At 40.3% G+C, this 22016-nt stretch overlaps 1 protein-coding gene across 1 annotated transcript in view; it reads right to left on the reverse strand.

Annotated features, from left to right (window-relative positions):
* The window catches only part of ARVCF (ARVCF delta catenin family member), a gene marked incomplete at both ends in the record, with an annotated part of 171403 nt that overhangs the window by 67525 nt on the left and 81862 nt on the right, over positions 1–22016 (reverse strand). Inside the window, 2 exons of the mRNA XM_082491809.1 lie at positions 5870–6369; positions 15155–15762. Of these exons, the coding sequence (XP_082347935.1) occupies positions 5870–6369; positions 15155–15762 (1108 nt within the window). The remainder of the gene's footprint in view (positions 1–5869; positions 6370–15154; positions 15763–22016) is intronic.

Consider the following 22016-nt stretch of genomic DNA (forward strand, 5'->3'; position numbering starts at 1 on the left):
TAAATGCAACTGGGATTCAATAGTATTCTAACTGGATTGCAACACTGAAAACAGCACTAGCCTGCCCATCTACCACACACAAGTCACCTTCGCTGGTGCTCATAACTTGGCCGGACCACCAGAACTACCTGCCCCGACAAACAGATCTCTTGCACATACTCATCCAGAATTTTTATTAAGAGGCTGAATACAATTTATGCAATAAACCATTTAGGGCAAACACATTTTGACTGTCATCGAGTCAACAGTGACTGAAGTAAAACAGAATGCCTTTCCTCCATCCTCTTTGTAAAAAAAAAAAAAAAAAAAAAAAAATATTTACAAGCTTTTCAATTTCTCATCCACCTCCCACCTCTCAAATATTTCATAGAAAACACCAACAAATGCGAAGGAGAATAAAAGAGAGTCTTACTATATATATATATATATATATATAAATATGCACAAAGCTCTTCAAATTATTAAAAAACGCCAATGCACCTAAATTTATAATATTCTCCTTGATGGCTGTATAAGGAAAACCAAAATAATCCTTCTGTTGAGCAGCATTCAGTGAAGGAAAATGCTCAGCACTTAAAAGAAAGGTAGCTTGAGGTAGTTCAGTGATGAGGGAATCTCATGGTTCCAAAGGCAGAGGAAAAAAATTCATATTCAAGGTTGACTTCATTGGGAAAATATTCCACAAGAAGTGATACAGAAAAACGGTGACAGCACATTTTTATTATTCAAAATTACGAACCAAAGAGGTCTAAGTCAAGCATCCTTTCAGCTCTTGAGAAAACAAATTCCATGGAAAAGATACTGATAGTGGCAGCCACAGGGAAAAAAAAAAAAAAGTGAACAAATTCAGATCAGACTGTAGGTTTTAGCAGTGTGAGAAAAAAATCTGACTTAGACAAACATTAAAATCCTTATAAATTTGACATCCATCTTTAAAAACCATTCCCTGCCTCTATTAGCATAAGACAGTAATGATCTAACAAGCTGGAAACACAGTTTTTAAAACTCTTAAGTTTAATCAATTCAAATGACTAGCACTCCAGAGAAATCCAGTCACTAACACAGCAGCATAAGGAAAATTAAATTACCTAATTTTTCCATGCATGCACATTCACCACAAGTATTGGCCCTTCTGACCACAGATTGCATGAATTTTAGGACTAGAAAAGAAAAAGAACTATTTCTTTTCAGAAGATGATCACAATCATGATCAACCTTTATTTTATTCATAAATACTATTTGTAATATATATTATTTCTAACTACAACCATTAGCTCTATTCTTTCAGCACGTCAAGCAGGGACAACAGCTACAAGTTTTTACTTCAAAAGTACTGATTATTGTAAAAATATATTAAAATTACTATAAGCTAATCATAGTTATAAGATTTATGTAATATTAAAAGTTATTAGGGTCACAGCCATAATTTCCTAAATCTCCACCTCTAAAGAAATTGTGGCAGAATACATACGTGCTATTATCCTCTGAAATCCAAGGGAAATCTTTTCCTGCAGTGCTCATTTATTGGCAAAAATCCACTGTCACCAAGAAGTTAGCAGAAGCTGTTTAATTTATCTATGGTCATTTACCATATGGAAAAAATAAAGCGCTCCGCATTCCATTCATTGAGGACTTTTTGTTGCGTGCTGGTCCTGTGTGCATTTGTTTGACAGACTTGTTTTTGTCATTCTATGTCCTGAAGATTGGAGCTGTGCTTCTTCAAGTTAAGTAGTGGTGAAGTCGAGAACCTCAACATGAACTACTGTGTCACAGAAGACACCATGAAAAGGGAACTTCTTCTGGCAGGCCATAGAAAGTGGAAGAACTAAGCTCATCTGTAACCAGAACGTTCAAGACAGCATGGTATTTCAAAGAGAAGTTAGCGTCTGATCAGCTTACAGGATCTCAGCATACATAAATGTCCAGAAGGTATGAATTCTGAGCAAGTCGATCAATCTGCAAAGTTTCTATTATTCTATTAGATCAAAATATTTCCTCTGCAGAGAATTTTGAAGGTCAATCATTTTTCAATTAAACCAGTTTGACAACATACAGCATCAGGAAAATCATGTTCTGCACCACTTAAAATCAGTGCAACATTGTTAAACAACAAAATTACTTTCAGTTTTCTCACAAAGAACAAAATTATTCATTAAAGCTACCAACTTCTGATTGCTTTTCAAAGAATGCAACAGAATTTTGGTCTTGCATATCTGATGGGAACATTTCCTCCACAAAAAAAACCCTTATCACTCAAGATAAAACTTTTGCAGTCTTCCCAATCAGAACCGATTTAATTCCTTATCAGCTTAATCCTCATTTCTCTCTGTTGCTATAGAAAATGATCCACTGAAAGTTCAGCAGTACAGCTCCAAGACTAGAAAGGGATGCAAGGAAGAATTTTGTGGAATATTTCCCATCACAACTCTCCTCATGATTTACTTATGGACACTCTTAACAGTTAAATAAAACTTTTCTCAGTCCAGTAGACAGGAAACGTTTTGTAACTCCACACTTTCTTTTTAAAGAAAAGGGAGATCTGTGGTAGTTTATGAATGTATCCCGAGTTTTGAATAGAGGCATATTTTTAGAGGCCTCACATATCTGTCTTACCTTGAGGGACATCATGTTTTAGTGCCATTTGCAGATATATCAAGAACATCTGGTAAACCAGAGATGGCATTAACCCAGAGGTTTTCAAATTCTGCTAAAACCAGTGCTATCTGAAAGAAAAAAGCTGCAGACTTGCTTCATCTGGCAGTAGCATTCTATCAGTATACTCAACCGGCTTCCAAAATCGCATGTCAACATGTTTGTCTAACTCAGGTTCTCCAAAACACATATTCAGGGAAGTGGTCAAGTGAACACACTTCGGACACATCAGGTCTTACTCAATCAGCACTGAGCGTCACATACACGATTCCTCCCTCCTGTTCCCTTGCCACTGCTTCTACCTCCTATGCATTTTTAACATATTGGTGAGGCTTTTCCCCCAGACTATTAACCACTGACCAGAACCAGCTGGCCGGCCTGATTCCTACTCTTCTGGACAGCTGTGGCTGCTGCAGCAGATCACCAAGTTAATGAGAGGCCGTGGAGCTGTACTAAAGCCAAGGACTGACTCGCAAATTAGATGTGAATTATGCTCTCTTTTGCCAGAAGCTACCCTCTCCAGCTGCAAATAACATGTCTTATTGTGTGCTCCCACATACCTCCTGTCCTGCAGGCAGGCTCCCACACCCAGACAAGTAAAACTTCAAGACTGGAAGTGCTCTTGAATTTGGACATCTGATTTATTCAAATTTCTTAAAATTATTTAAATCTAATTGAAAAGCGGGATTATGTTATCATTTGTCCATGTCTGGGACGACCAGCTGATGATGACTGTTTAGCTTTCAAAAAACAGCCAGTACTGAGTTAAAGAAATATTAAACCCGAGAAAAGTCAATGTGTCAGACCAAACTTGAGTTTGCAGCCTGTTATAAGGTATAAACAAGCAAACCCTGTATAATGTTTTTTTTGTTTGTTTGTTTTTGTTTGTTCCCCCCCCCCCCCCCCCCCCCCCCCCCCCCATCGCTGCAGAAGCCCCCAGAGATTTCACTCCAGACAGAATGAAAAACTTTCATGGCAAAGGTAGACTTTGGTTTAGGACTAGGGAAAAGCACCCAGATAGGAAGTCAAGATTTCTACCATGAGAACGTAAGAGATGCGATCAGAATTTTTGAGGCTGCAAAACACAGTCCTTTTGCAGCAGCCTTAGCTGAATGCTCCCTTTTCACTTCAAGTCGGCTTTTGTTTCTCTCCACTGACTTCTGGAGCTCATTTTTCGAATGGACAATTCCACATGATCAGCCGAGGCTTTGAACACCGACTGCAAGTACACCAGCACCAGGCACAGAGGCATTGCTGGAATACTCTTCTCCTCTATTGATGCTTGAATGTCTCACACCGGATCTGGTGATATCATTTTAGAAGTGGAATGAAATTATTCCTGGTTAGGTGGAGATTAAATGCACATCATCTGTTGCTGGACATCTGTTTAGGTTAATGCCCTCAGTATTCCTGGTGTTTCTCAGTAAGGGGAAATAAAGAGCTTTAAATAGCAAAAACCAAAGTGGAATAAAAATACTACATTTAATTAGCAGGAGCTACCGTCAAATAAAATGCATTTGAACTGTAAAACTAATTAATCAACTGGAAATCAAAGCAATCGCCATTTAGAGTGAAAAGGGAAAACATCCAGTTTGTTTTTGACATCTCAAAAGTGACTGATTACCACTTAGCATTATAATGATATTCCTTCAGAGCAAATTATAGACTGGCTTCTCCTTTCCTGAATCTAAAGAAATAAATTTACTCCTTTCTCAGTACTCCAGAAATGAGTTTTGAGTAAACTAGAACAGTAGATAAACAGATATTCTTAATTTTTTTTTTTAAATTAAGTCAGCCATCATACTAAATGAATGCAACAAATGGAATATAAATACTACCTACAGAGTTTCCATGTTAAGAGACAAAGCAAAGACAGCAGGTAAAGCACAACCAACACATGCTACTTAGAGGTTCTCTGGCAAAACAGACAGCTCTCCTTTACCACCGGAAAAGAACTGGAAAAAATATCCCTGCTAGTTTCTACACTGTCTATTTAGATCTAGCTTGCTAAATATCCCATAATGGCTGGGGAAGAACAGTTGGAACACCCAAGGTCACTGTTCATCTCAGAGAATTATGATTACCAGTAAAAAACTTGGAGAGCTGCTATCATTTTTTTGAGGTGATTATAGAATTATGATGTTTACTTCTAATGGCTTAATCCATGTTTGCAATAGAGTCTGCCTGGAGAATCCAACACCGATAAGGTAGCTAAACAATTTCAGCCCCGGACCCATTTTTGCACCCACAAACCTTTCTGAAAAGTTCTGTTCTGGCACTGAAATTCATTGCAACTGCCCTGGCCTCCATCCAAACATCCCCTGCTGCTTCTGAGAAGAGAAAGGGAAATCCATTTCACTCCTCATGAGTTATGGGAGACTGAAGAACAATATATTCCTCCTTAGTTTAAGAGCTGACATACTTTTCCACCCTTTTCCACTTAATGGCTGAACTTTGAAACTTGGCATATACTTTATTACTCTTTTTGGACAATGTCCAAGACTAAGTTCAAATAAAAACCAGGTTGAATAATGGAGTTATAAGTGATTGAAAACTCCCTGCAAAGTGTGAACGAACTGCACAAAATGTAATTCTCCCTTTTCCGATTATTGCAACAGACAAACCCTGTGTCCAGAGCATCTCTACAGCAGACTCTACACTCCTGAAAAATCTGAGTTTTACCAGCCCAGAAGTGCTGCAACTTTACATACAGCCTCAGCGTGCCCAGCACCGCGGGCCGGACATGTTCCTGAGGAGACCAACTGTTCAATCAATATGAAGTAGTGGGGACATGGCAGCAGGATTGTTTTATAAGAGATTAACAAGGAAAGTTTTACATTAGCATATCTTACCTCACGATTATAACACGCTGAGGGCAAGCGCACTACAAATTACCTGTCAATGAAGTTGCTATAACTCATTTAAGCTTCAGTAACTCAACCACATGCAGTTGCATGCTACATCCGAGAAGCATCATCCATCTCTCAGCAGCCAGGGAAAGCCAAGTGTGCTACAGACACAGATGATCTCGATTTCCTCCGGAAGGGCACGTTTGCCTCAGGCGCTCTCATACCATGAACGTGGTGCAGCTAAAGAAACAGCTGCAGCCAAGGATCTAAATTCTCCTTTAGCACTCAAATCTCCAGAAATTCTTGTACCTGAAGCTGAAAGGACTCCTCTAAAGAATAATTCATCAAAAAAAACTACAGACACTGACCTGTAATTAGCTCTCTGACTTCCATGTCATTTGTTTTTCGCAATAGTCTGATCAATGCAGGGATCCCATCACAGTTCTTTATAGCCACCTTGTTTTCATTATCCTTCCCATAGGAGATGTTTCTAAGAGCCCCACAGGCTTTACGATGGACCTCTGGCTTTGGATGATCAAGCAGACCCACCAAGATGGGTATCCCTTTAAGGTGCCTCACGTCCTTTTTGATTTTATCATTCTCGTAGCACAAGTGCTGCAAGTAGGCTGCGGCGTTGGACTTGACTGGGTCAATAGGGTGGCTGAGCATGGCAATTACTTCAGGGAGGTCAGGGTCCCTCCACCTGGGGTCTTTACGGATGCTGTCAATAGAGGGGGAGCGCTTCCCCAGCCGGTCAATACTAGCCATGCTTCCTCTCTCTGGCTGTGCCAGTGGTGCTGCGTAGCCACCATGAAGGTAAGGTATCCTCTCTTCAACCATCTCTGTCTCGATGGGGTCATCGTAGCCCCTGTAAGAAGCAACCGTCCCAAAAGAAAGAAAGGGAAAAAACAAAACAAAAACCACATTTAAACACTCTGTACCTCTGAGCCAGTATGGAGATTTCAACTGTAAGCAAACCTTTTAATATCACAAACATCATTAGGGACAGCATATTTACACTTTCAAATAATTTATTTGTAGTAACTTGAAAATTAACCATAGCTGAGTACTTGGCAGTGACAGGTCTACAGCACAGTATTTGCTTGGCTAGCAATGAAACGATGACAGGAACTGCAAGCCATCAAACAGATTGCAAGTCATCAAACGGAGTACTTTCATTTTGGTCACTTAGCAAAACAATTATGATAGATCTGGATTACATTTAGTAGGAAACACTGAGTTTCATTAATGCTGCTACTTCTGCAACAAATCCAAACTTTAATTAAAGGCACTCAATGCCTGGGCAGAGACCACAGACACTTTCCAGCAAGTCTGAGAAGTTCCACTACATTTCCATGTTGATGTTCACACAAGTATACTGAACTCATTAATATACATAACAATATCAAAGATGATGAAAACCTAAGTCCTGAATCCAAGCATCTAATAAAAGTCTACCACGTACAGAATCATTCAGAATACAGGTAAGAGGCTAACGGTCAAGAGACCTGGATCCAGTTTTAACACCAGAGTAATCTGCTGGACATCCAAAACAAGTCCTGTACACTGAGCTTTCCTCCCCAGACCAGCAACTAACCTGGATGTTAGACTCTCTTAAGACCATTTACAGCATTAGAATGAATGGCACCCATCTTGTGCCGTAATTTGCTGGGTACAACTGAAGTAAGGTCAGTCACAACCAGCCAACATGCCTATTTAGATGTTACTGGCGTAGTTCACGCAGAGGGCAAAGTTACAAGCAACGCCGTTGAAAATATTCTAACACAGTACATTCTCAGACTACAAATGCCATATTATCTAAAAATAAAAAAATCAGTATGACAAATATTTCTTCTTAAACAACCACTGCTGCAACTATAATCTCTAACCATCCAAAAAAATGCCCCCCTCCAAACACTTCTTACAACTAGCTGCTAAAAGACAGAACATTTCTGCAAGAGTTTTTGTAAGGAAAGACATCTACAACTTCAGAATGTGGTTTTGAGACCCACCAATACACTTCAACCCATTATTCAAAGGGACACCTTTCATCCTCCGGAACATGCACAGCTCGTGCAGGGGGCTCCATCTGTGAGGCAATACCTTAGTCCTTAGGAGATGTACAAAAGGAAATCTGAAGCTTGCGCAGTGACCCACTGGTCACAAATTCTCCAGTTTTGCATGTGAATAAGCCCACAGGGCACTAAGGCGACTTGCACTAACCGTTACGAACTCCACAAACACTTCCACCTTTGCAATCTGTTCTCTGGCAGGCTTTGCCCAAACGCTCCTCCAGCTCACTTGAACTGGCCGAGAGGGATGAGGAGCTGAGGTGACCCACTGGGGAGCTGGATCAAAGCTCCAATTAATCCCATTGTTTTAAAATTCAAGTCAAGAAGATTCTTCTTCATTCTCCCTTCCCTCTAATACTACTCTTAATAGATATTAACATAAACTGACTTCTTACGTATAGATGTAAATTTTTTTAAAAACAGCTGCAGCATTTTCCCATACTGTTTTTTCCTAGACACATTAGCTACTGTCTCAGCATTCTAGTTATCTCAGTCAAGCAAGTAGTTTTAATTGCTACAAAATGATTCTTAAAAACTTTCATTTTAAGCACTGACTGATGTTACTGAACAATTTCCGATGTCATGCTGAAGGAAGTATAGACCATTAGAACTCAGAAAGGAGATGGAGCTTGCTGTTATCCTAAAGGGACTGCTAATTAAACCAGACTCTGGGGAGAAGAGCACTGGAGGTGGAGACTGAACTTAGCCTTGTACAATTAACGCTTTTAAAGTTAAAAGCACCTCTGCTGACTTTAAGTTGCTTTAATTGCCGTTCTAAACCATAAACTGAATGAAAGGATAAAAATGGGCCAGTATCCAAAACTCAGAATGAATCTGAAGAAATCCTTTTATCGATGCAGTTGTTTGTGTATGTATAATTCAGTATTTGCTCTACACGGTAATTTACACTGTCTGGACAACCCTTGTACTTTCTGTTAGAGAACAAAGCTGTTTCCATCACTCCAAGAAGAAAGTAACAACACTGAAAAGATTTAATTTTGTGCATATACACAGGGCAGAAGTAATAACAAAACTCCTTAACTACTCCTCAAACAAAATTCTGGTTTTACATATGCAAATTTGGGACAACCATCATTAAAACTAGATCAAAAACTAATTTCTCAAACTCATCCTTATGTTAAATTCTTATTGACTGCATAAAAGAAAAGTAGCAGAAGATTAATTTTAATAATTGCCCCCTGCACAGCTGTTGCTTGCCTGACTTGGTAACTGGCAATTCAGCACGTCTCAGTCCTATGAGCTGCACACAAGATAACTGTACAGCACCTCAATTACACCTGCACAATTAAGTTTCTCTCCCCTTCTCATCCATGCAAATATACAAAAATCATTATTGTCTTGGGATGCAGTTTGTTCGCATTATTTCCGTGAAGCCTTCCAAACAGAACCACACGGATGGGCCCTTCTTACTCATGTTTTATCCTCCCCCCATGCCACACAAAGCTCCCTGGTTTCATCACATTTGCCCAAAATAAAACTTCAGAGTTTGGACTTTAAATTGCACCACTGTCATGACAAGAGAGAGCACCCCATACTTAGTATTGTTGGTACAAGAGGGTTTTTTTTTTTTAATTGTCAGTCATTACTTATTAAATATCAGTGTGAATACCTGAAGTAAAGATCGAGTCATTAAAAAAAAATAAAAAGATCACATCCCAACTAGCTACTTGCTCTAACAAAGGGTTTTTTTTAAAAAGGGGGTTTTCTTCCATTGTTCTGATACAAAGTGCCGATGCACCAAAGACAGCCAGTAGGCTTTGGTGACCCTTGCTTTTGATTGTCCCTCTCTGGTGAAATCTCCCAGACACAAAGCTGGGTTAAAGCAGGCCGTGGGAAGATACTGAGTGTGTCACGCTGCAGGTAAGGAATTGTGTTTCCCAGTGTCGTGGGTACGGAAAGCTGCGCATGGTTTAGGATGAGTCACGCAGGTAGTGGTGGGAAGGGCAGCATTGCTTGGAACCCACCAGCTACTGCTCCATGGTGAAGTGGTGACCATAGGAGATGCTGCTGGCCCCATACCCGCAGCAGAAACGTCCTCCAGGAAAGAGACCCTGAACCATAAGTGACTTTTAACAGCCACTGGCACTTTCATACAGTCCCACTCTTACATGAACCGCTCACTTCTAACTCCATTCCTGCCAATCTCAACCTCATTCTGCCAGACCGTGTCCTTAGTAAACAAATAGGATTGCAAGTATAACACAACCATTTTACTACACAAAGACAGCTACTCTGAAACAAGACAGTGTCTCTCATGACAGAGAAAGGATGAACACCGGAAACACTTTTGCTGAAATAAAGCTACACATGTCAGATCCAACATACCTCTGCAGGATGAAACAGCACCAAGAGTCAGCCAGCCACTGGTTAATAAAACCCAGTGGCTTTACCTGGCAACAAAGATAACACCCGGACACTTGACCCTTGAAGACCCTGAAGAATTATCTAGAAACTCTGACATCCTGGTGCAATCTTAAGAGCTGTATAAAAAAAAGCTCACCAGAGGCAACTATCGGACTAATTCAGATTCACATGACTAAATATAGTGCTCAAGCCTGGAGAAGCTTAAAAAAAAACCCAAACCAAAACACAACCCCCAAACAACCTACACCGTAATTAAAGGAAAAGAGTCCCGAAATATTTTACAAAGGAAGCTCTAAATATCAGTGTTGCCATTGCTTAACAGCATTGAAAGGAAGCAGTTTACCAAAACAGATCATCCGCAAAGGAGCAAAATAACTGATTGTGCACAGTGCAGAACTACCCCAGGGCCTCTGGCAGGCAGAGCCCCTCTTGGGGCTGGTGGGGATGACCTGGCCCAGGTCAAGCCCCGTCTCCCCTCCTTCAACAGGGGGCTGGGCACCTAGAGAGGTGCAGATTAGACAACGGGTGAAGAAGCGAAGAGCAAGTATTTATCAGGGAGTTAAACACACCCAGTTTCTGAAGACAAATGAGTAAAATGAGCGACACGCTTAGACACAGAGAGAGTAAAGAAATCATCTTTTTGAGTGGGATTGGTGAGGGCCAAATGCAATTTTTCACTTTCACACCAGCAGAGCAGCTACATTGGAAAGGCGAACCCCTTGACACAGAAGGAGGACTAATGAGAGCTTCAGCAGACAGTCATCTGTGCTCAGGAGGCCAAGAGCTCTTTACTCTGGGGACTGAAGAGATCTGGTCGCGTGCCAGAGTTGCTGACTACAAGCATCTTGTCTTCCATCTGTCTGTAGCAAGGCAGCTGAGTGTTCAGGATGCCGTGGGTCTCACTAATCACCTGTCTCAGGGAATTGATCAAAACACATTCTAGCATAGATAAAAACTGGGAGAGATCTTGTGGATTTATCATCTTCCTCGTGGCCTCAACACAGGCACATTTGAGTAAACAGGTGAAGGATTTACACATTTAATCCGCAACAATTTATACAAGTGTTACATTCATCACAGTTTGCAGCTGGTGTCTGCTTAGGATAAAAGACCAGAAAGGCTTGGGATTTCAGTAGGGAACTTTGTGCCAAACATTGGAGAGGAAATCTAAAGACTTTGCAGAATGAGGTCCTACTTTTGTCAGCCTCTGTTCCCTGGCAGGAGAACACACAAGAGGATTCAAGACTGGACTGAATCCTCTGCTGAGACACATCTGAGTTATCAGCCATATGGTTAAAACACGGAAGTCACCTTGACTGGAACCACCTAAAAGCTGCTAATGGATGAGCTGACTCAGGCTGCAGCCTGCCACATAAAATTCAGCCGTACATCGGTCTTCCGCTGCCTGCATCCAGACCACAAACTCAGATCAAATTCACTCTAAAAAGGGAGCCCCTAGAAAAACCCAAGTCTTTTCCAAACCAACCGCATTTTTTGCTTTACCCTGTTCTGCCCAGGCGTGTCCATACACTCCTGCCCCAACCTAGACAACATCCCAATGCTGCCTACATCCTGGGATCACACTTACAGACGGTCACTAAACCAAAGAGGCCAATCTAACAGTGAGAGATACCTCCTCAGCTTTAAAGATACCTGCACGAGTGCTGCTGTGACACCACACCTGAAAGGGGTGAAGTTATATCAGGAGTGCTGACTGGAAGTTTATTTACAAATATGGGCCTTTATATTCTAGATTGAAAACAGACAACAGAAGTAGAACATAATACGCACGCGATACCCATATTCTCGCACTGTCTATACATAAGAGAAGCAAGAGAGACCTAGTGTTACAGATATTTAATCTAAAAGATAGTTCGTTTCTTAGTAATAATAATTGGGACCATGAAATGACCACCTAAGAGTCTGAGACTCTATTTGATCAGGCTTCTCTCATAGAAAATTAAACAGCAGAAAACTTCTGTTGTTGACTTAGTCAACATTAAAAATTCACGTCCTGTCTAGTCTGGAATAGTAACATTGGCAATAGCCGCTCCACAATTTTACCACAAAGGCAAGAGACAAGAAGTGCAACAGAAGATAATTTAAAAAAAAAAGTAAAAGGAATTATTACTTGCCTTTTTCCTGCTCATTTGTGTTAAGTTCAATTTAACGGTAAAAAAAATAAAATCAAATAGTAGGGATGTTTTTTTGTGAATGAAAAACATCCAGTCCTTCCTGCTTCTCTTGAAAAGACTGTACATAAGACACCTAGCAACACCATAAGACTATATATTTTTAAAGAATATAATAAAAATCCTCCTCATTTCATAAAGGCAACCTACGAAATGAAGAAAAAGGGGTAAAGTCAATCAAAGATGTGTAGATACCTTCAGAAGTAAATTTGAGTAGTATTAAATCAGTATTATACACCCCAAACACCTTTCTCTCACCCCAATTTATTATGCAATCTGACTTAAACCAAACCAGAGCACATGCTGATGAAAAGAACATTAAGTGCCACATATTCTTCTTGCAGAAAATAATATATCTTACAGCAGAGACTGAGTATAAAAGAAAACAAGAAACAAACCCAACCACAAGCACTGAAGAGCCAACAGAGGGAATATTTGCCTTTGTGCACTTATCTGGATTTGTAGATGTTTGTGAGGAGGCACATTTTTCCCCAATTTAAAATGAAATATAAGTAGCTTGAGATGAGGCTGGTGATGGCACAAGGAAAGCACAATAGGTATTTATTTCTGTGATCAAACGGAGCAGGCAAGGGATGGAAAGAACAATCTGTACTTGTACTCCCCTCGACGAGGATCCCCTCCAGACACAGCTTGGTTGCCTCCTGATCACGTAGGGGGTGACACTCTACCATAGATTCAGATAAGAAACCTCCATTCAGTCCTCTCAGACAGAACAGCATCAAAACTAGTAACGGACAGTAAGGATCCTTACTATTAACAAATGAGGGCAGCACTTATTGGGAAAAAATGAGAATAAGAAGTTCCCGCAGCACGTTAGCCAACAGAAGAATTCCATTCATGACACGATGAAGATAGCCAAGCTGAAAGTTTGTGGGATGTAGAAAAGGTCCTAACAGTGTTGTTGTTATACCTACTCTACACATACAAACTTTCTGAAATCAAAAGCGCCATCAAGTTATCACAGTCATTTAATCATTTTCACAAAGAATAACGATTTTAGAAAAACCTAGACAGGAATAATCAAGTAGCAATTACCCTCATCTAGTACAAAGCACTATTTGTAGTCTTTAGTTTTTTGCAGATCAGTAGCATATCTGAAATGCAGGTTTATTGAATTGTTCAAGTATTTCTTTGAAATGTCAAAAAGTAACTACTTATGAAGAGGCCCTCATACAATCTTCTTATGTTCTCACCAGCTAAAGTTTGCTGCCACAGTCAGGCTAATTACTTGTCAAACCCTCTTGATCATATTAAATATGCAAAAAACTCATAATAAAAGAAATGTAAAACAAAATTTGTGAATTGGTTCTACCCAAACTGCAAGGAACAATAAATCAAAGGGATGTTTAAAAAAAACCCAAACAACTTTAAAAATGCAAATGGGCAGGTTCTAAGAATACATTTAATTATTCATCATGCATACAGCTTGAAAAATGTTAATAAAAATTTAAAAGCACCGCTGCCTGTTTTTAACGAGAACTGTAAACTTGATTAGATGCAGGGGAGCTCCAATTAAAGTTTGATAGATTGATCGGTATTTTGGCACCCACTGGCTGCAGGTATTCCCTTTAGCCCCATAAAACATTGATGTGGTTCCACTGGTTGGTAAGTTTGCAAGATCAAAGATGTCACAAGGGACCTTAAAGGGGGTTCTGGGAGATATGCCTTGATACCTTTCTCTCTCTCTCTTTTTTTACACATACAGATGACTATTTGCAGGTGCTTGATTCCATTTAACTTTAAAATGAACTTCCAGAAATGTGGAGGAAGATAGAGATATGGAAGGTATGAATGTGACCGTGACTGATACAACATCTCCAAGTAGGAGCGCTCCAAGACAATAGAGCAAAAAGGCCTACTAAATCCCACCAACAACTACTGCTGAGGAAGTGAAGCCTTTGGTCAGAAGCATTAAGTCTAAAGACCACCTACACACACAGAGGCAGGTGGGTTACAGACTCTCTTTACAGCTCTGGAAACTACTCTGAATTAAAAGGAAAATAATGAGTACTACATCCCTAAAAAGACAGGAACCGTGAAGATATGGACTTCTTTCAGGCACACGCAGAAGTTTGTACACTGCTAGGACAACAGAGGACACAGGTTTTTCCAGGTTCATACCCAGAAGGTGACTTTCAGCTGAGTAATAAGACGCTCCTCCCAAGCTTTTTTTATTCTCCAAATGCAAGAGCTGATAGCTGTGAGCCCAGCATAAACAACTAATATCAGAAAATATGGCATAAAAACAGAACATCCCTTGGAAAGGGGACTGAACCAGAAGTAATTTGTGACTGGTCACTGTAGTTACATTAAGTGCAACACAGATGTTCTTATCTCCTGTTTATATGGGCACAGAACAAAATAATGATCTGGTCTTACAAAACGTTGAAGCACTTCAGTGAGGTTCAGCATAGCCCAGTCACCCAGCTGAAGGTGTGCAGTTAGCACAGGACCAGGAACTGAGGTGGTCAAACACCTCACGAGACAGCTTTCATAGAACAAGGCAGTCCTTCCCCACCAGGTATCAGCTTGTCTCCAACCTGAACCAGCTGGTCAAAGTTTTTGTTTGGCAGATGTGCAGATAACCAGACCTGTCAAGAAGCCACACGGATTATAAATCCCTTTTTTCACCTTGCTAGTGCGGGATGGCTCTGGGACAACAGAACACAGTCAAAACTCTTTTTTTAGGAAGAGGAAATAAGTACCTTGGCCCTCTTCTACAAGTTCATCTCTCTCTTTCTAAATTCAACCTAAATTTAACAACTAGAAAACACAGTGAAAAGGTTCTTCAGCACTACCCTCACTTCCTTCGGTATTTCATGTGCATTTTGCAGTTATTTATGAGCTAATGAAATTATAGGTTCTACCTGTTTTTCTGTCAAGTACTTCCAGAACTTACCACACTATTAAGAGTTCAAATGTACACGTTCAACTAAGCAAAACAGCTGCATATAGCATTGTAAAAAAACCAAGTGGGTTTTACCTTCCTTTGTGAGGTCTTCCTCTCTCTGGCACACCTGCAGATGTCCTCCGATTCACAGTGGAGTAATCAGGATCCAGTTCATATCCTTCATCATCTACTCCAAGGCTTCGGTTATCATCTTCCAGTCCATAGGGTTCTGGCTGGAAGCGTTCTGGCTGGGAGCGGTTCAAGTCAACGTTGCTACCCACTGGCACCTGGGGCTGGGCAACAGGACCATAGTTATCCCTTCTGCTTGGCAAAGTGAAGCTACCATCATCTGGCCGGTAACTGTTTCCTGGCACATAGGCATAGCGAGGACGGTAGTTGACACCACGAGACAAGCTGCCATAGTTATCAGATAGATCTCCATAACCATCATGACTGACATAAGGGCGATACTGGCCTTCATGGCTTTCAGGGTAAGAATCGTTGTAGCTGTTGTAAGATCTGGTCAACGTGGATGATGCTTGTGGTGTGATGTACCGCTCCCCATTCTTCATGTACCTTCTGTCTATTGAATCTGTGTAGCTGCCCATGGGAGATGAGCCATCCATTGATGGCAAGCCATCAGGCCCAAGTGGCACTTGACGCACTGTTCTGGTGGTGACTGTTTTGACCATTTTGGTAACCTGTGAAGATGAATAAATATGTTAATTTTCTCCTTGCTGCACAATGTGATGAGACATATGGAGAGCTAGAACAGTAAAACAGAGAGAGACATCACAAAGCATACCACAGTGACATGCCTATTGAATGGAAGCACTGGTGTACCTTGGTTTAGGATTTAATAGTGGGAAAATACAGGTCACAGAATCACAGAATTTTCAGAGTTGGAAGGGACCTCTAGAGATCATCTAGTCCAACTCCCCTGCTAAAGCAGGATTGCCCAGAGCACGTTACTCAGGACTGCATCCAGGCGGGTCTTGAAAATCTCCAGAGAAGGGGACTCCACAACCTCCCTGTGCAGCCTGTGCCAGTGCTCTGTCACCCTCACCGTAAAGAAGTTTTTCCGTGTATTTGAACGGAACTTCCTGTGTTCCAACTTGTGCCCATTACCCCTCGTCCTGTCACTGGGAAGCATTGAAAAGAGCCTGGCTCCATCCCCCTTCAACCCACCCTTTAGATACTTGTACGCCATAATAAGGTCTCCCCTCAGCCTTCTCTTCTCCAGGCTAAAGAGTCCCAGCGCTCTCAGCCTTTCCTCATAAGGCAGATGCTCCAAGCCCTTAATCATCTTAGTTGCCCTACAGGTCATAGAGCCTGAGTTAAGTGCACTCTAGGGCTCTTACTACCAAACCGAAACCATTGCAGTCATGTGATAGTGTGTGGAAGCACTGCAGTCATCACACCAGTTCAAATTTGCCCGAGATGTTTTCAGGAGGCATCTTTCCTAGAGCAGACTTTATCATGTTGAGGAGCCACAGCCTGTCCTCCCACAATTAGCATAAATACCACATCACATTCTGCAGTTTGACAGAAATACAGCTATATGCTCCTGCCTGATCTGGATCAAGTTTGTACCACTGTGTAACTCAACGGAGCTCAAATTTAGCAGCAATATTTAAGAAACCATGATCTCAAACAGAAAAGTTTCGGGCTTCTAGCTTTCAGACAGTACTACTTTCTCTTTTAAGATATGCTTACATCTGACCATCATCATATAAGCCCAACAGGCAGCTAGTGTCATTCCATTCTTTTGGTGACTAACAAATTTGCAATAATGAACACTAACGCCACATAGCTTTTACAACTGCAACTACCCTAAACATACTGGGTCAGACAAGCTTGTTTAAAACATTAGAGATCTGCACACAAATACATCTTTATCTTTTCTTCCTATAAATCATGTTTCATTTCAACATAAATAGAATTAGACTATTTCACATAACTGACAAAAACTGGAAATGGTAAGTGTCCAGAGGGCACTTGTGTTCAGGGTTTCTTGCTAAAGGGTAAGAACAAAGACTCTTCAAGAGTTTCCAAGAATGTTTTGCCTTCATGGGAAAGGTCTGGCAATCTGCATAAGATAGTGCTGGACAAAAGCCACTACTATTTACAAACTAGCAAAGGAACTTCTGTTTTGGTTGGCATCTGGAGTTCATCAACTTCTGTACCATCTTCCAGAGTGATCAGCAAAAGCTGTTTTGGGGACAATACTAAGTCCAGCAGAAGCTAAGCTATCCTTCGTTGGCTAACCCTAATAAAGATACGTTAACCTATAAAAGTTACCCTAACCCAAGTAAACGCTGACTTTCAGCCCTTTGAAAAAAAAAAAACCAAAAAAAAAACCAAAACCACCCAACCAAACAACAAAACACCACACCCACAAAAACAAGAGGGAGAATCAATCCACCAGAGAGCATTACACACAGGGAGGGGAGGAACAGAAGCAAAATTGTTAAGGGAACTCTTGGGTTTCTAAAGTATTACAAATGGAAATAAGCAACAGCAAGTGACGCTTTTCTTCATGTAAGCCACAGAATGAAGTGTGTACATCAGGAGAAACCGTAACTATAACATGTATTCCTGGATTGCTCAGTGGCTCTGAAGTCCAAATAGATATTTTGACCTATAGCCTCCGATTTAAACATTTAGATTGGCACTGGATTAGCCAAGCTGCTGCTAAAACAAAATAATTACAGTACATCTCTTGAAGCGGCTCCAGACATGTCCTCTAGCCAGATGTTTTCACGCAGAAACCCCAAATAGAAAAAATTCACCCAAACAGCATTTCTTTTCCTAGACACATCTGTGAACAAATGATACTTCAGCCTAATCAAGTAATGAAATCCTGCAAGACTGAAAGCAGCAGAACCAGCTCTCCACCACCAACATAATTAAACAGCATCATGATGCTGCATAAAGCGCAGCCAGGTACCAACATGACCTTAGTATCTAATTTGGGCTGAAAATATTTTCCTTTTCAACCCAAAGGGATTTCCTTAGAAAGTAAACATCAGGAAAAATGCTAGCTTCCATGCCTCCAAATCTTCTTTTTTCCCTTTCTTTAAAAGCACACATTTTAATAACTAAAAGAAAGGAAACTAGAAACTAAACATTTATTTCATGACATAGAATCCCACAGCAGTTTTTGCTTATGACCTGCACACAATACTTCTACTTTCCACCCAGTTATCAGCATGACTGCTGTCATGGCATTTATAAACTGGACAGCGTTTAGAGAAGAAAAAGAGCCAGCACAGCTTACAGTAGCTCTTTGTAAAGTGCATACACACAAGGCAACACAGCTCCGTACTCCCCTACTGAAGTCACAAACAGAAGTTTTATTTAAAGTGGTATGTTCATAAGTGATGTTCTAAGAGTAGGAAAAGCAATGTTTCTCAGGCCTGAAACATGCGAGTTCGGCAAAGCAATGACAAAACTGCATGCAAAGTGCTGGGCCTTTGCGTTCTTGAATTTGGGAACCAGTAATGGGAATAACAGGAAGGAAGGTAGCGTTTCAACAATTTGATGAATCAGAAATTGATACTTCTGCCCAGAAAGGAACAAAGAGGCTGCTTTCTAGACACCAAGAACACCACTCGCATAACCTCACAAAGCCCTTTCTTTCGGCACTATTCAACAGGAGCTGGATATTTTAAATCTAACTCCAAGCTTTGCTTTTCAAGACATAAGTTGCCACGCATGTGTAGTAAAGTTGTCAAGATCAGATAATACAAGATACATAATAACCCATGTCTGGCTGCAGCAATAGCAGGGAAGAAGGAATGAGCTTTAACCTGCAGGATCCTTGGACAAAGGCTTTGCAGCTGAGGCATCGCTGCCGTCAGGCTCCCCCAGCATTCCTACTGCCGATTCTGGGCTTTTGCTCATTTCTGACCGTTAGGTTTTTTTGGAGAATCACTGTTATTGTCAAACCGGATGAGGGAACACAACACAGAAATGTTATGGCAAGGACAGCTGTGTACAAATATTCAGTATGTGTACACAGAAGAGATAAAGCAGAATTTTAGAACACTTTGAAAATCAATTCCTAGATGATTTGTGACTTAGCAGTTACACTTAATGAGTTTTTCACCATGCTCTGGTACTCTACAGAGTATTTACAGATTTTTTTTTTTTTTTTTTTTTTTTTTACTATGACCAACAGAGGCAGGAGATTAATTTGCATTTTTTTCCCAATTTGCCTTATTTTCTGTCTTCAAGACTAGCATAGACAAGTCTTCAATGGCTGTGGCTAGTCAAAGAGACACACTCAGCATCAGCCAGCACAGGTAAGAACAAGTTTACAGTGTCAGCACAGCTTCACCTCCATCATTTTTTGAATGCTGCCCCTATTAACAAGTGGAAAGAATCAGGACAATCAAAACTCCCTTGTCAGACACATAAAAAGGAGTATTTCACCCAAGCATTTCAGTACACATTTCTCACAGCATAAAAGCATTCAGTAATGCTAAAGGTGTTATGGTGGGGGAATCAAACAGAGTCTTTATATTTTGAGAGAGAGGGAGTATTTGCACTCATGCCTCATTTGTCAGGGGCAGGCATTGAGATAGAAGATTTATCATGTGATAAACAGACTTTGTTGCCTACAGGACAATAAAGGGAAGCTTTCTGGAAGCAATTAGCCAGCACACAGAGGAAGGTCCATTTATTAGGTTTCCAAGAAAAAAAAAAACAAAACAAAAAAAAACAACCCAACCACCCAGCCCAACAAACCAAACATCTTTATTTCAGGAAATGCAGCTCAAGGGAATGCTTCATTTATATTTCTTAAAAGAATACAGGCAGCCTTGAGCAGCTGACAGCACAGTAATCTCCTCTCCCAACATTTTTGTGGTCTCCTTAATACTGATGCATTAGCCAGGGAGAACGAAGCTATTCCAAGTGGGAGTCCCAGCAGACTGTCTTATCTGAGACACCTGATCCTCCAGATGCACCCACCCTTGAGAAAGATTTCTTAGCATGAACTCCTCACTACAGAATATGCTCTAATGAAAAATTTAGAGATATAAGTTACTTTGAGAAAGTGTAATTTGACTTCTTCTGTTTACTTTCCATCTCTAAAGAAAACCTATTTAAAGAGGTTTTTTTAGCCTGATTACAAATCAAAGGTGTTCAATTGTTTCAATGCTACAATCTCAGAGTACCAGACAAAACCTTCAGATTACTTTCCTATGAAGAGGTTGTCTGAGTATGCTTAAATTATATTTGCAGTACTTTATTATCTTTAAACTATATTAAGGTTTCAACCACAGTAAAAAAAGAAAAAGTTCCAATATATCAACTTATTCAGGCTCTCTGCAACCAAAATCCTATCAGATTGCAAGTTGGTGCTTTCATTGCTGTTCCCCCCTAACTACATTTCAGGTTTACTGACCTTATCATTGTTCCCCCCCCCCCCCGATAGCAATTATTTTGTTAGAAAATTCCCCTACTGGCCCCACAATGTTTTCACAAATTCTGTTATTCTGTTTCTGGAAATACATTTGTGAACAGAACACAAAGGAAGTATTCCCACATTTGAAGCAGCTTTTGTATATTTCTGTCCTTCATCCTTCTATTTGTGTTGAAGGATGGGAGAACAAACATGAGAATATATAACAATTGGACTTACTGGATGCATGTGCAGATGATAAAAGCAGATCCCTCAAAGTGCAGAGTATGGAGAGGAGGAAAGACAGTACTGAGATTTCAGTTGAAGTGGGCTATCACGGTCAAATGCAGTCATCTTAACCAGTACCTATAATTTTGCCTTTCATTTTGTTATTGAGATTGGTTTTGTTTAGCCATTTTAATTTTTTTTTAATAAATTTGGTACATTATAAAAGCTAACAGAGCCAAAAATTTTGTTGAAACTGTCATAGAACAAAAAAACAGATGAGAAGGAATGCGTGAGGATAAAAGCATTCTGACATTTCTCAGAGCTTATTTTTGAACTACGGACTATAATAATTAATCAGCCCAAACAGACTGAAGCTATTACCTTTCTATTAAACACTGTGTAAGAACTCACCCCACAGGTTTTCAAAACAACAGCTCAAATTTCTCCCCTTCAATTTTAAGCTTAACATTTCACATTTTCAAAGGGCCCTCAACTTCAGCTGAAATCCATTCCCGCTCTGTTACCTAACCGCCTTGAATTTTTTTCTGCAAAGTTTCAAAGAACTGTATCTCGGGGTACCTGGCACTGCCACAACCGAGGCGTTTCAGTCACAAGCACTTTCCCATTGCTGGTGAGGAAGTGGGAGCAGCAGTTAATCACTGTTGGGAAAGGGCTGGCCTTGCTGAGTATTAGAAAGCACAAGGCAAATGGATGGACTGGAAATGAAACAGCTTTGTATACAGACTGATGTTACAGTTTGTGACATCATTTTCAATGAATAAAAGTGACCTAAATCTCTCCAGTCTTGTAGCATATCAAAGATAAAAGGAAAAGATGCCTGAAGAAAGAAAAAAGCAAACGTTAACACAAGCACACACACATCTAATTTACTTTACTGGGTTCTCTTGAGCCGCTTACGGGCTCCCTTTTAACACAGGGCAGTGTGCCAGCCGACAGGCAAGAAGTGGTAGTCCCTCCCCAAGGTGACTTTCACTGTTTTAGCGTGATAGGTATTTGGCTTCCAGAGAGATTATAAAGTTGAAATGAAGTATTATCTGCTATGTCTTTTGTGCAGTGAATGTTATGTAGGGACTTCGTGTGATACTAAGAGAATAACAGTTTGGCAAAATTACTCAGAAATATCTCTTTTTGAGAAGGCAGATGTTCTCTATTTAAAATATGTCAAATACTAAATTCTATTATGCCTTCTTCCTGTTTCACTGCTACAGGCATCTTCAAAGATGTGGGGAAAAGCACAGCAAAACTGTCAATGCTTCTGGATTAAGGCTGTTTACTTAATACACTATTGAAGAGAAT

This window comes from Vanellus vanellus (genome assembly GCF_965231255.1).
Source record: "Vanellus vanellus genome assembly, chromosome: 16".
NCBI lineage: Eukaryota > Metazoa > Chordata > Aves > Charadriiformes > Charadriidae > Vanellus > Vanellus vanellus.